Source organism: Leopardus geoffroyi, chromosome C1 (genome assembly GCF_018350155.1).
Source record: "Leopardus geoffroyi isolate Oge1 chromosome C1, O.geoffroyi_Oge1_pat1.0, whole genome shotgun sequence".
NCBI classification, from domain to species: domain Eukaryota; kingdom Metazoa; phylum Chordata; class Mammalia; order Carnivora; family Felidae; genus Leopardus; species Leopardus geoffroyi.
Genome location: NC_059328.1, coordinates 77,769,598 through 77,785,445, shown reverse-complemented (window position 1 = coordinate 77,785,445; position 15,848 = coordinate 77,769,598). Strand labels below are relative to the sequence as shown.

Below are 15,848 nucleotides of genomic sequence, written 5' to 3'. Positions count from 1 at the left end.
GTTAACATTGGTGCAAGGTGAACAGGAATGTGCATTTATGATATTGTTGCCTTTAGCCAGCATTTCTTTCCGTATCACTTATGCCCTGCTTGACCCTTACGGTGGTAAAGTAGCTTTTGCTGTGCTGATTGGCATCATCACGGAGCACGCCACTCTTTTGCCTCATGACTTGGGGGAAGAGATAGCTCAGGGAAGGAAGGGCTGTGGGTTTCCAGTGGTGGCCACAAGAGAAACTCCCAGCCTTCCGATGCTGTCAGTGAGAGCCTGTGTGAGCAGTTCCTCAGCTCACAGGTCACCACAGAAGTGAGCAGATGAGTCAGATAGGGTTTCAGAACATGTTTTCCTAGTTTCCAAGCCTTTGTGGCTATGAGGTGCTGCACTTGGGCCCCTTGGCGGCCGCCTTGCTAGCTTAGGCTTGTGTAGTAGAGCCTGGGGGTGGGTCACACTCTTCCTAGGTGGAAGCTTCCCTCTGGATGTGGCTCTGGCCTTGTGTGAGCAGATGCAGTAGAAGCTGCTTTGAGGCCAGTTGGGAGAGACGGGAGGCCAGTTCCTAGAGGCTTGCTCTGGTTTCAGGAGAGGGGCAGGAAGGCCTGCACCTGACCAGAGGTGGCAGGAGGCTGGAGGCTTGCTGATGGCAAAGGGGAGCATTGTGCCACCTGGAGAACACAAAAACAAGTTTGTGTTTCCTGCCTGCTGTGACATTTGAGGGTGGGGAAGTCCCAGCCGGGACTTGATTCTTAGCAACCAAAAATACCACCTCCTTTGTATCATGATTGATTCCACCACCCCTCCCCCCACTCCCTTATTATAAGATGGAAGTTTTATCTACTAGGTAAAGAGTGAAAGGAAGAATTCTAGGATAGAGTCTCCTATTTGTATGAAATCCTTTTTTTAAATGTTTATTTATTTTTGAGACACACACACACACACACACACACACACACAGTAGGAGCAGGGGAGGGGCAGAGAGAGAGGGAGACATAGAATCCAAAGCAGGCTCCAAGCTCTGAACTGTCAGCACAGAGCCTGGTGTGGGGCTCGAACTCACAAACTGCGAGATCATGACCTGAGCTGAAGTCGGGCGCTTAACTGACTGAGCCACCCAGACGCCTCTGTATGACATCCTTTGAGCATCTTGTGGTTCTTTCCCTTTCCTCTCCCACCGCCTTCCCTCATTAATATTTGAGTATGTACTGTATGCCAGACGTTATGCTGGGATAAAGGATACAGCAATAATCAGAATAATAGGGCTCCGTTCTTCTGTGATGTTTGCAGTCTTTGGGTATATGTAGACATTAAACAAATCATTGGACAAATGATTATATAAGTATAACCACATGAAGTGCAGTGAAGAGAAATGAAGAGTACCATGTGAGTATTTAAGAATGTATTCTCTAATGTAAGAGAAGTAAGAGAGGCCTTCTTGAAAGATCAGAAGAATGAGTAAGAATTTGCCACCCCATGGCAGGGCAGAGGAACAGGAATGGTGGGAAAGTCTTCCTGGAGGATACCTTGTATATGGAGTCTCTGGTGGGAAGAAGGTTAGCATTTTTGATGAAATAAAATAAAGGTAGATTAAGCTGCAAGTGTCAGAAAACTCAAAATGATATTGGCTTGAAAAAAATTACATGTGTTCCATATAAAAAGAAGTAGTCCAAAGCTGATCCGGTAGCTCCATCTTCATCAAGGACTTAGGCAACTTCTGTCTTATTGCTTTGCCCCACTCAGCATGTTGTTTCCATTTTATGGCCCAAGATGGTTGCTCTGGCCCTACTCATCACATCTGTCTTCCTGCCCACAGGAAGGAGGAAAGGGCTGAAGAACACAACTTCCCTTCGAAAGAAATCTCTTGGAAATTGCATGTGTCACCTTTGTTTATATCTTCTTAGCCAGAATTTTGTCACATGGCCATACCTAGCTGCAAACATTAGCTAGGACTTCCAGTACAATATTGAAAAGGAGTGGTGATAAGGGACATCCTTGCCTTATTCCTGATGTTAATGAGAAAGCTTCTAGTTTCTCTCCATTAAATATGATGTTAGCTATAGGTTTTTGGTGTTTTTTTTTTTTACATGCTCTTCGTCCACTTGAGGAATTTCCTATCTATTAGTTTGCTCCGAGTTTTTATCATGAGTGACTGTTAGATTTTGTCAAATGCTTTTTCTACATCTGTTGATAGGATAATATGATTTTTCTTCTTCAGCCAGTTGGTAAGATGGATTACATCAATTGATTTTCAGACATTATGGATCTGGGTTGAATCCCACTTGGTTGTGGCATGCATTTCTTTTTTACATTGTTGGATTTGGTTTGCTTATATTTTGTTGAGGATATTTGCATCTGTGTTCATGAGAGATATTGGTCTTTTCTTTTTTTTTTAATTTTTTAAATGTTTATTTTTGAGAGACAGAGATACAGGACATGAGCAGGGGAGGGGCAGAGGGAGACAGACACAGAATCTGAAGCAGTCTCCAGGCTCCGAGCTGTCAGCACAGAGCCTGACGTGGGGCTCGAACTCACAAGCCATGAGATCATGACCTGAGCCAAAGTTGGATGCCTAACCGACTGAGCCACCCAGGCACCCCTAGTCTTTTTCTTGTCTTGAGATTATCTTTGCCTGGTTTTGGTATTAGGGTAACACTGACCTCACAGAATGACTTAGGAAGCATTCCCTCTGCTTCTACTGAAAGAGATTATAGAGAATTGGTGTAATTTCTTCATTAAACGTTTGGTAGAATTTGCCAGTGAACCCATCTAGATCCAATATGCTCTTATGAAAAATTTTACCATGCAGAGATGTGAGCCCCAGAGGTAGGTGTGAGTGTCACTCCTTGGGTAACCTTACAACAGTTACTTAAGTGCATTAAACTTACTCTCTTTTTCTTTAAAATGGGGATACTACCACTTTATTATGATGGTGTTCAAGGTTATACAAACCCAGCACTGCCCAGCCTATAGTGAGCACTTAATAAATAGGAGCAATTTATTATTATTATTTTTTTTTTTTTACTACCCCAGACTGACATTGTGCGTTGAATTGTTGAAGCTACCATTTCTTATATACTTTTGGAAGATAAGGGTACATAATTCCTAATTTCTTTTCTTTCTTGCTTTTTGGCTTTACGGATAGCTTAATCATACTTGTAGCTTTTATTTTTTTTTTTAACTTAGAGGAAAAAAATTCATTAAGGGATCTCAAAAACCAACTACTACTCTGGTATATTTGATGGTCAGAGATTCTCTATATGGAGTGTGTTTAATCATTGACCCCAGTGGGTCTTTGAAGTGCATCTATCCAGTCAGTTGATCATAGTGTGCCCTGTGCGTTGCTTTTTTCTTTGACCTTGGACTGACTCCTATAACACATGGCTGGAACTATAGCCCATTAAGTGGGATCTTCCCTGCCCTGACTCTGGCAAGATAAAAACCATAGATTCTAAGGTGAGGATTGCTTGTCCTTAGCAATCTTTAGGAAAGACTTTATCCTCTGATTTGTTGCCAGTGAGTTTTTTCTCTAGCCCTAGTGTGGTGATTTAAGGGAGATCCTGACAGGTGATGGTGGCATTGTAAGGAGGAGGGCAAGTCAAGCAGATTGCAGGCATGTTTTGGGTGGAACCACAGGCCATTTGGAGCTTTGCACATACATACAAAAGTGGTGCTGAAGAGCTTTTTTTTTTTTTTTTTTTTTTTTTTTTTTAAGTTTTTCTCTATAATCTCTACACCTATCATGGGGCTCAACCTCATGACCCCAAGATCAAGAGTCGGATGCTCTACTGACTGAGCCAGCCGGGTGCTCTGTTTTCAGTTTTTATTTAAATTCCAGTTAGTTAACATGCAGTGTAATACTAGTTTCACGTATACAATATAGTGATTTAACACTTCCATACAGCACCTGGTGATGATCACAAGTGCATTCCTTAATCCCCATCACCTATTTAACTCATCCCTCTACCCTGAAAAGCATTTTTATATGTGCTCAATTTATGATAATGGAAAAGTCATGGCAGGAGGCTGTGAAACCAGTTCCCCAGAGTTGAGTAGGAAGTAGTAGGAGACTCTGGAGCTTTGGGGTGTGAGATATACCAGACACCCCTCTGCAGTTGGTGAGGACAGGAGGGGAAACAGTAGGGGGAGCACCTGCTCATACTGTTTGCCCTACATGGGGACTTCAGGGACTCCTATGTCCCTTACCTGCTGCCTTTGCCACTGTGACATCTTCCTTCACCACCGCTGTTTCTCAGAAAGCAGCTGGGCACAGTACAGCAGTACAGAGAGCAGCAGTGATTATTTGAGAAGGTACATACTTCATTTCAGACCAGATAACTATTATCAACCTAGACAATTTCCATGAGTTCTGAAATAGACTTGGCACACTAGGCAGGGTGTCTGCTTATAGTATAGCAGTGGGGGTGCAGGATTGCCTGGTTCTGAACGACATTTGCATTTTAATTTTTCACTGGGTCTGTAATCCTGGAGAGTACTTTTACTGTGTATAAGTCAGGAAGAACTCGTTGGGAGTGAGTTTAAGTCTTTTATCAGGTTCCACTTGGAAGGCTGCGGTTTAGTGGACGCTATATGATCAAGTCTCAGTCTCCCCACGTATCCAGTGGAGACAACACCAAGCTTGCAGAGATATATTATGGGTTCCTCTTTCTTAGATGTCTCTTTCTGTCAACCCAGCCAGTGTGCAATGAGGCCCAAGTAGTACCTCACATCACTCTTGCCCATATTACCTCCTTACAGCCGAATCCAAGTCTCTAGAATGGTGCCTCAATCAACAGTCAGGGAGGAGGTAGTTTTTGTTGTTGTTGTTGTTGTTGTTGTTGTTGTTGTTGTTGTTTGTAAGCCCAGTGATTCCCTTCACAAATATTTTTCGAGCATCTTCTACATGCCAGATGCTGTGATTGGTGCTGGGGACACAAAGATGAGTAACCCACAGTCTGGGAGGTCATACTGTACTAGCAGGGACAGATGTGTATACACTGGTGGTTACAGTGTAGACAATGAAACCGCAGACATGGGCAAAGAAATTATGAGAGGATGGAGGAAGAGTACCTCCCTCAGCTTGGGGTGTTTGTTGTGGGGACAGAGTTCGAGTGGAAGAGGAATTTGGGTAAAAGAAAAAAACTTGAATAAAGGCATGGAGTTAAGAAACATCATGGTATCTTTGGAGAACTTTCAGCCAATTGGGGTTGCTGGAGTAGGGAGGGGTGAGGCTGGAGAGAGAGGAAGGGACTGATCAAGAAAGGCCTTGTGTGCCTGGTGGAGGAGCTTGGGCTTTCTTCATAGGCCAGAAGTCCTTAAGGGACCGGACATGCCCACAGAGATGGGAGGGGCAGGCATTCATATTGGGAATAACCATCCCATTGAGCACCCTGGGTAACGTGGGTGGTGCTTGCATGGAAGGTGGCTTGGAGAGCTGGAGACCAGAGTCACCTTTTAGGAAGATCTGCAGTTGTCTAGAGACAGAGGTGATGAGAATCACAGAAGGTAGAGCTGGGCAGGAATGGATGTTAGGATTTAAGTTTTGATGATTAGAGGAAGGGAGAATCAGGAGGCGGGAGCCAAGTATTTCCAGGATTCTACTTTTCCTATTTGAAGCTCTACTCATATGCTTTTCCCTCTGTTGGGAGGATTTTTCTGACCTCTGGCCCAAATTTTGCCATACAATGCTGGCCCCAATTAGCCCTGCTCATTATATCTTGCTTTATATTGTTCTTAAGTTTGTTTTGCTCTAAGAAGGGGGAAGTGCTTAAAAAGTCGAGACCGTATCTTATACTTTTTTGGTGCAATTTTAGGTGTTTAATGTTATTTATGCATACTGTTATTGGGCTTTAGGCAATTTATTCCATTTACTTCTGGTTTTCTTCTACGAGAGGAAGGAATTGAACACAGATGTCAAACGGGAGGTTTCCTCCATCCAGAGGAATACATTCGTGACTTGTGTATCTAAAAGGGAATTTAAATAATCAAATACACATCAAAATCATCTGAAAGGAATTCAAGAGATGGGGGTTTTAGAATAGGTTAAGCTTTTTTGCCATTCAGTTCTGGAAAGAACTTACCTGGAAAGGTTCCTAAAGGTTGGCAGTGGCTTGATCATCCAGACTAATTAATTTAACTGTAGCACAGTTAATTGCTGTTTCTGAGGGGTTTGTGTTTATGGATTCTTTCCGCAGATCCAGAGCCCGGGACCCAGTGTGAAGTGTCGCCTGTCAACGCCTCCCATCCTGTCCAGGCGTTAATGGAGAGCTTCACTGTCTTGTCGGGGTGTGCCAGCAGAGGCACGACGGGGCTGCCACAGGAGGTGCACGTCCTGAACCTCCGCGCTGCTGACCCAGGGCCTGACCAGCCTCAGAGAGAGGTAGGCATAGGCACCAGCTTTCTACTCACTGCCCCTCTGAGTTTGTAAAGACACTTCTCTGTTTTTCCATTCCGGGTTTAGCAAGGATGCTCGTGTGTGAATATAAGTGGGGAGGAGGGGACACAGTGTACGCAGATTGCTCTCTAGACTGGGCAAGTCTAGGACATCATTCTGGAGAGATTTTTCAGCCTTGTAACTTTCCTGGCTACCCCTATTGGAAAGAATGTTCTTAAGAATTTCGTCTTTTAAACATGGCTGTCAAAAAATAAAATAAGGTGCCATTTTTCTGTAATTGTAAGATGTCTTTCTCATCTCCTCCTGTGTCCCTGTGTTTCTCATTTCTTTCCTTTGTCTTATGAACCTGCTGCCCCTGCAGGATGAGTTGGTGGAAATTGGAGAACTCTCTGAAATAAAGATGGTGGTACTTTGTACCTGAATGAAGAGTGCTGGAGGATAGCTCCTTATGCTATCTAGGCAGCTTCTTGAAGATAGTGCTGGTCTAGGTGATGGTGACGAGCCCAGCTCGTAGTGACTCAGTATTTCATCTGTCCTCAGTGCTATTTGAAGCACTCATACACTTAGCCCACGAAGTCCTATTATTATCCTCCTTTTACAGGTGACAGGTGCAGAAGTAACTCACTCACACAAGGTCATCACTTTAAAAGAAAAATGGCCTCCTCTTTCCTGTGGCTCAGAAATGACCTAGTTTGTGGGTAATGGTCGTCATACTGGAATATAACACACAGTTGCCATTCTTTCTTTTTTTAAGCTTCTGTGTGTCAGAAATGTTATCAATCAGGTATTATCCCTCCAGGGAGAGAGAAATCATAGTAAATCCTGATCACAGCGAAGTGTAGGGAAACTAATGCAGAATGGAATTTGTCTTTGTGTTTTCTCCTGGTCAAGGAAATTCATTTCCAGAATTATTTGTTTATGTGCCTCAACCACTCTGCCTTTTGTGGGGAGTAGGAATAGGAGAGAGGTGAAGTGTCCAGAAGGAAAAGCAAACTGATTTTCATCTCATGAAAGTGTGCAGAGTTGGCTCATTTCAAAGACAAATCATCTAACCTTTTCAGCTACCCTGGAAATTATTGTTAATACACTTGGTTGCTTGCCATTGTTGCTGCAACACATATTTCAGGTCAGATTTCCTTATCCTAGCAATGTGTCTTTAATTCTTAACTTATGGGGGAGATTTGTGGTGGGAGGGAAAGGAGGAGGAGGAAATGCAGTTCCTGTGAAGCGTTGCTGACTCCAGCAATTCTTTAGCAGCAATAATTACTCATTTTATATGTGCTCTCTCAGAGGAACTAAGAAAGAAAAGAAAGTTTGAGCTATTACAGAAGCAGCAACAGCAGAAATTCTGGATGTTAAATTGTGCAGTACTGTTGTTGACTCTGAAAATAGATTCCAATAAGATGATTGAAGTAAAAGAAAAACACCTCCAGGAATGATAGCAGATTTCTCCACACTTGCATTTACTACGTTAGATTAAAATGTTCATGGCAGTAAATTACTAAATCAGCTCTTTCCCCCGGCTTGTTATTGGTGCAGGATCAACTCTAAGGTCTATTATAAATCCACCCTTCTCTGACATACATACTCTGAGGGTACATAAAACTAGCTGGCATCCAGGGACGTAGTGTGTTCAGTGAGGGAGTAAAGGAATGCGGTCTGTAGGGGATAGTCTCAAAAATTTGTTTAAAAACCTACACATTACTCTCCTTTCTTCAGTATTCATATAGTACATGTATATGTATGACTTGGGGTTAGTGATTTGAAGATATTTTTGAGATGAGGCAACTGAGGGAAATTGCATCCTTTCTTTCTTTCTTTGGGGACTTTTTAGGAATTAGATGGTTGCAATTCATTCCTTTTTGAAAACAAGATTTTGGGATATGTGATCTTTGGAAATTCTATCTGGCACTGAGTTGCTCTCAGACGTTGGAGTATTTTATGTACAGATGTGAGTGTAGAGTACAACATCAGAGTGGTTGGGCCACGAGAGAACGGAAGAATGATGGCAAAATGGGGGTGGAGAGATAGTAAATATTGAATCTCTCATCTTCTCCATGTATGACTGTGCAGCCACGCAGTTTTTAAAATCATTTGAACTACATGTCCCAGCAATTCCACTTCTCTATTTACCCAAAAGACCTGATAACGTATGCCCACACAAAAACTTGTCCACAAATGTTGATGGCAGTGTCATTCGTATGAAAGAGTGGAAACAACCTGCATGTCCATCTACTGGTGAATGGATAAATAAAATGTGGTCTATCCACCCAATGAAGTGTTACTCACTCATAAAAAGGAATGAAGTGCTGCTGTGTGCTGCCATGTGGATGAACCTTGAAGACATGATACTAAGTGAAAGAAGACGAGACAGACACATATTCCGTGAATCCATTTATATGAAATGTCCATAATAGATTTATAGAAACGGAAAGTAAATTAGTGGTTGCTGTGAGCTGAAGGGCAAAAGAGAGAAATGGGGGTTGATGGCTAATGAGTACCGGGTTTCTTTTGGAGGGACAGAAATGTTCCAAAATTAAGTGGTGGTGATGGTTCCCCGACTGCATATGAATATACTAAACACGACTGATAAATGTGAATATACTAAAAATGGTTGAGTTGCATTTTAAATGGGTGAATTGTGTGGTATGTGAATCTTAGCTCAGGACATTCAACCTGCTAATGTTGTAATTAGCCTGTAAATTGTACCTTAACTGTATTCACTTTTTTTAAACCAAGATTGCTTACTGCCCCAACCTGAGGTCACCTAATTCTCTTCTCACTGGATAACTTGGTTTTTATAGATATCATGTGGTCTGTGCTAAAAATCACGGCTGATCCGTTTTTGGAGTAAGAGAGGAAGGACCAGAGGTAGCCTTTGTGCACGTCTCTACTGAAGAGTGAAGGCAAATACTCGTCAAGGTGAAGTGATGCCCTTATGTATAAATTAGCAAAAAGAGTGCCATGCTAGCTCCAAGATATAACTGACCTTGACTCTGATGACCAAGGTAGTTGTTTTTCACCATTTCCCCCTTAAATTACTAAATCAGCTCTTTCCCGTAGCTTGTTATTGGTGCAGGATCAACACTGAGATCTATTATAAATCCACCCTTCTCTGACATTTTGCTAAATTCCTACCTCCTAGGCATCTTAAGGTTCTTCAGCTGAAGAGAGGCTGCTGCTATTCCTGTGTGAAGGAGGTGACAGAGGCCTACACCTGGAAGTAATAACTGCAGCAGGTTGACAAGATTTGGGGAAATAGTTACGCTTAAGTCAGAGAAACAGTTTTAGAGGCCAGCAGAGAATTTGTGTCAGAAACTCGCTTGTGACAATAATGTATACAAAGCCTTCTGTAGCAAAGCACTGCTTTGCCACTGGCCTCCCTGCTGGGTTCTCCTCAGGACAGTGCAGAGACCTATAATTGTATTTTTCATCTGAGACCACACCTCTCATTTGTAATCATTGGTTTTGGAAACAACAGGCCTGGAAGTGAACAGGAAACTTGAAAAAGACTCTCTGGCGACAGAGAAGGGCAGAAGACAGTAAACAGCCCAGAGAGATCAGTTTTGTCTTTAGGAATAAGCAGACACCGGTGTCATGATTTTCATCCTGTGAAAACCAGCTCTTGCTCTTTGACTTCTAAAACGTACCTGTCCCCCTGTCAGAGTTTGGGCCCTCGGGGTGTTTCCTGATTCCTGAGAAGGGTTATAGCACCACCAGAGGCTTGCTTACAGTAACGTACTTTCATTAGTTGCTGGAATGGCAACAATTTTGTTTCCTATCTAATTTTTATTGTGACCTGCTTTTATGTGGCCATGTGTCTTTTCTATTTCCGACTTACCTAATTGCCTGTTTACTATGAAAAGCTGCTGAGACCAAGCCCCTAGTTAGCATTACCTATGTATATAAAAGACATGGTGTTTAAATTTATATATTTGTCTTGACATTAAAGCAGTAACTCTTAATGTCTATTCCAATAACTGGTTGTATGGAGGAAAGATCTGGAAGGCTCATTGTCATGGGAAAGGGACCAGGTTTAATAACTTTATCCCTCAGAAAGTTCAGAACCGTTCATACTTTCATGTATTTGCTTATTCTCTGCCTCATTCCAAAGAAAGGATTTGGGATAGGCTTACAGTAGACATCTCAACAGTGTAAGCAGAAATGCAGGATGAGGACAAAGCAAAAAGGAAAGCATAGTTGTTGGCTCTATGGGTTAGTGTGTTTGGTATGGTTGAGTATGAAATTTGGATCCACACGTCTTGGCAGGCGGGGCCAAATGGGATGTGTGGTTAATCACACGTGTGGCTGCAAATCACTTTTACTTTGTACCTTCTCGAGGACTGTGGCATAAAGTTGTTCCTTCCCTGCTTTTTAAAAAAAATTTTTTTTGATGTTTATTTAGTTTTGAGAGAGAGAGACGGAGTGTGAGCAGGGGAGGGGCAGAGAGAGGGGGAGACACAGAATCCGTATCAGGCGCCAGGCTCTAAGGTGTCAGCACAGAGCCCGACAGGGGGCTGGAACTCAAGAACCGTGAGATCATGACATGAGCCTAAGTCGGATGCTTAACCGACTGAGCCACTCTCGTGCCCCCCCCGCTTCCTTTTGAGGGCAGGAATGACCACAGTTGGGAGAAAGAGAAGCAAGTAAGCACATCTCTCTGAAATGCTAACCATTCTGCTTGCTTCTTAACAGTTCCCATGCGCACTGAGTTACAGTAACAGCGACGACCATGGCGATGGTGGTGGTGAAGTGCCTGCTGGGGGCTGGCCACCTCCCTGGCACTTGTATTATTTCTGCCTGTCCTCATTGTCACCAGAGAAAGGAGCAAGGCTTAGGGAGGCAGTGGACGCTGGGTCGGTTGGACTCTTCTAGCACAGGCTTTCCCCACTCTTCCCATCCACTTCCCTTCTACCTTCAGCTCTTACCTTGTTCCCGGCTATGAAACCTGCTGACCACTCTGGCTCCACCTGTTAGGTGAGCCAGCTGATCTCCTACTCAGGGTTTGGGTTTCCTGCATAGGCTTGTGACAGCTCATTCCAGTGTCCCCAGTCCCTTTTCATTCCCTTCTTGTGGCTTTGGGGCAGTATTAAGGTTGGTCTCTTGCTGTCTTTTTTCCTTTCTCATTTAGAAGATTATCACATCATACATTAGCAATTCTAAAATGCAGGAAACTGAGGATCCCTTGCACTCTATGTGGCCATTAATGGCCATACCAAATGCCACCTCCCATCTGTCCTTCATTGTTGATTATTTCCTTCCCTCCCTCCCCCCATAAGGCTTTCAGCTGCCTTCACAAAAGTAACCCACCTGTCCTCTGCTTCAATCCATGACTTCTTGTGACCAAACTTGCTTGAACCATGTGATAAGGGAGAATGAACAAATTAAAGGACTCTTTCTGCTATGAGTGAAATAGGCGAGCTTTATTCCGTGGACTTTGACTTCTGATTTGACATCTTTTTTGCTTACTTTGAGGAATCTGGCAGTTCAGGGATTAAACATTTTGGAGATCACTACTACCTACCTAGTCACCTATCTATACATAGTCTTGTCTCTGTTTCCACAATGTTAGTAGGTGAACAACATTTCTCTTCTCCCTCAGTTATTTTTTTTTTTTTAATTCTTAACGTTTATTTATTTTTGAGGGATAGAGAGAGACAGAGAATGAGCCGGGGGGTGCAGAGAGAGAGGGAGACAACAGAATCTGAAGCCGGCTCCAGGCTCCGAGCTGTAGGCACAGAGCCCAACGTGGGGCTCGAACCCATGAACCGTGGGATCATGACCTGAGCCGAAGTTGGACACTTAACTGACTGAGCCAGCCAGGTGCCCCATCTTCCCCCTCAGTTATTAAAATACAGACAGAGCAGCCCAGGGGTGAGTGGAATGGGCTGTGTCTTACCTTTACTCATCACCACCCAAAGAATGGATACAAAATTACAAGACTGGCTTTTTGGAGACTACCTATGTTGGAGCAAAAATGTCAGATGAACACGAAAACAGTAGCATACTAGCTACATTCCTTCCCTGCCTGGGACATTTTTTCCTCTGCAGTTATTCATGAGTGATTTGCCAGTGCTGGTCTTGTGTATGTGCAGAAAAAATCCAAATAAACTCAAGGCTGTTAATGTTTCAGAGATCTTACATGTAGTATATGCTTAGCAAGTGTCAGAGTAAACCGCTCACACACAGACATTGTATATTGGTGAAATTTAGTTACTAAACAAATACCTTCCATGTATAAATGCTGCCTGGTGTTTGTTTAAATGGAGATTGTTTTGGAAATCACTCCAGCATTTTAGGTGAGATTACCTCTGAACTGACCATTTTGTGCAGATCTACAGCAGATATATCAGAAAGTTAAACTGACAACAAGGGTCACATTTCTCTATTCATTTGAGTGCTGCTGTGGAACTTATTTCATTAATTTGAAAGACAACTGAATCTGACTCCCATGCAGGATTGGAGGCTCTAAATAAACAGACCAGTCACATCATTTGAAGGGAGCTGCCCCTTCACCTGAAGATACTCAATACAGTTTTTTTAAGTTTTTACTTATTTATTTTTGAGAGAGAGAGGGAGAAAGAACAGGCGGGGGAGGGGCAAAGAGAGGTAGGACAGAGGATCCCAAGCAGGCTCCAGGCTCCATGCTGACAGCAGGGAGCCTGATGCAGGGCTCTAACCCACGAACCATGACATGACCTGAGCCAAAGTCAGATGCTTAGCTGACTAAGCCACCCTGGTGCCTGAGGTACTCAATACACCCTGCTGGGCACTATGAAGGTGCTAGGCTAGGAGCAGGGTTGGGGACAGCAAGGCAACTAGACCTGGCTGCTGGCTCAGCAGAGGACAATGCAGGCCAGTTTAGAATGGGCCACACTAGTGAAGGATGTTTTCTAACATGTTGGGGCAAGATGTTGAATCAGAAATTATAGCCAACTCTGAAATAAGACCTCTTCAGAAACCCCGTTTTGGAAGTGTAGAAAAAAGTAAAAGCCGAAATCAGAGCGATAATAGTAAACATCAGGGGTTAGCAAACAAATCGGGACACAAACCAAGCAAAAAAGTTACAACATTCCTACCAAGATGCTGGCTGGCCACATTGCTTAAACCCTGTCATTTGTCATAGTAACGTCCAGATGCTGTAAAATTGCCCTCCGAAAGCACTCCTTCTTGCCCCACCAGGGGGACTGAGCCTGGTTGGTCTCTGCCATTTTAGCATGAGGTAATGCCGGGTTAAGTTCTTTGCTGTTTGAGAGGTGACAGATTAAAAAAAAACCTTTCATGATTGCCTCTTCCCCAGTCTGGAGAAGAGACTGCCTGGACCCCCTCTAAAATTTTTGCAGCAGCATTTTCCAACCAGTGTGGTGTTTGTCTTTATGGAGGTTGGGATTACAGCCCTGATCCATACCGTTGTTGCCATGGTAATTCCTCTTGACTTTTAAAAAATTCTAATTTCCTAAAAATGTTGTTAGAAAATGTTTTTACAGGAGCCCCCTCCGCATTTGAAAATGGGATTTTTTTGCTTTTAGGACTTTTTGGAGAGTATTTTAACAAGCAGTTGACCAAAGTACGAGGCAAGTCTACAAATCTGAGACCCAGATGTGCTGATTGGGCAAATGCCCAGCTTGTGTGTGCAGTGTCCAAATCTCTAACTTGTACTTTCTTGTTTTCATTGCTTATCTGCTATCTTGACATTTTGTTTGAGAGTAAAAAGAAATTTACTGCTAATATCTCTGATTTAACTACTCAAATTCTGCAGAAATGTTTCTTAAATCCCTTTCAATCATTCCCCCAGTGTGTTTTCTGAGTGTTTCTGTGAAAATGAGCACAGAAATTATTTAATTATTTTACTTTATTTTATTTTTACTTTTAATTACTTTAATTATTTTACTTTTCTTTCTTCCACATTGAAGATGCCAGGTGTGAATGTGGCGCTGCTGATCATCTCTCCACGCTATTGTGTTTCTCTTATCCTTGTCTCTCCCACTTCTTGAATGAGTGAACATCTGTGTGTCCTGCCTTTGCCTTCTTTCCTCTGCAGCCTGACTTCTGTTCTCCTGAGCTGATCTCTGATGATGCCCTTCAGACCGACTCATGGGATGCTGGGATTGGAGGGGTGCCCTGGAGACAGTCTAGACTTAACTACCGTACAGAGGAGACCGGGGCCAGGGAGTAAAGTGACGACTTGTTCACTGTCACACAAGAAGTTGGTGCCAGTGCCGGACTGGAACGCAGACGCCCTGATTTCTGTGGCAGAGCATTTTCTACCCCAGCACCTTTCCCCACTGTTACTCCTCCTCGACTCCTTTTTCTGCACCCCCTTTTCTGACATCTCTCTCTGGGCTCCAGGATGTTACCTTAGCCTGGTTCTCCTTCCTCCCTACCATCTGTTTTTCTGTTTCTTTCCCAACTCTTTGTTTTTTCTCAGGGGTTCTTGACTGGAGTATGGTCTTTGGCCTTTTTTTTTTTTTTTTTTTTTTTTTTTTTACACCTTGTCTGTTGTCCCTGGGCCACTCATCTATTCTCTGGATTCTCTGGATTCGCACCTCCATGCGAAAGACTCCCAACACTCCCTCCAGGCTTCTCCAGTGGAGCTCCAGTCAGGTCTCTAAAGAACCCTGCCTCCCTGGTCTTACCTCAAGCTCCCAGTCACTTCCCAGGCATGTGCCTGTTGGTGAGTTACTTCATTCTCTAAGCCCCATTTGCTCATCTGTAAAATGCAGATGATAGTAGCAATTCCTTAGAGAGTTTACTGAGGCTTAGAGATGGCTGTATGGCACTTAGGGCTGCCATGTGTGCCTGGCATACAGTCAACAATCAAATGCTAGCTCTTTTTATCATCTCTGAAATGGAATGTGAGCCGGACTTCTTCCCCCAGTGCTGTTTATCAGTCCAACTTCCCTGTCCCATCAGTGTCACTGCTGCCATCTGCCATAGGTCCTTTGAACCATCTTGGATTTATTCATCCCTTTCAGACCCTGTATCGGTCAGTCCAGGTTTTATTGACATTTTCTCTGAAATATCTCTTGAATTTCTGTGTTCTTCTCCACTTAACCTGCAGCTTTTTTTTTTTCTTTTTTTTTTTTTTAATTTGAGAGAGAGAGAGAGAAAGAAAATCTTAAGCAGGCTCCATGTTCGGCATGGAGCCCAGTTCAGGGCTTGATTCCAGGACCCTGGGATCATGACCTGGGCTGAAATCAAGAGTCAGAAGCTCAACTCACTGAGCCCACCCAGGCACCCCTTACCCTGCAGCTTTTTAAACCAGTTTCCTGGGACTGATTGTTTCAGTCTAGTGAACCATTTCTTAAAACCAGTTTTCTCTACATAACATCTCATAATTCATTCATTTACAGACGCATTCAGTGAGAACCTACTGCCTGCTAGGTAGACATTCTGCTACATCCTTTTTTAAAAATGTTTTATTTATTTTTGAGAGAGAGGGAGACAGAGGATCTGAGGTGGGCTTTAT

At 43.2% G+C, this 15,848-nt stretch overlaps 1 protein-coding gene across 3 annotated transcripts in view; it reads left to right on the top strand.

The window, feature by feature from the left end:
• The window catches only part of TGFBR3 (transforming growth factor beta receptor 3), a 209,253-nt gene that overhangs the window by 82,289 nt on the left and 111,116 nt on the right, over window positions 1-15,848 (top strand). For all 3 annotated transcript variants that reach the window (XM_045478261.1, XM_045478260.1, XM_045478263.1), the window contains one exon: window positions 6,180-6,364. In XM_045478261.1, coding sequence (XP_045334217.1) covers window positions 6,180-6,364 — 185 coding nt within the window. The remainder of the gene's footprint in view (window positions 1-6,179; window positions 6,365-15,848) is intronic.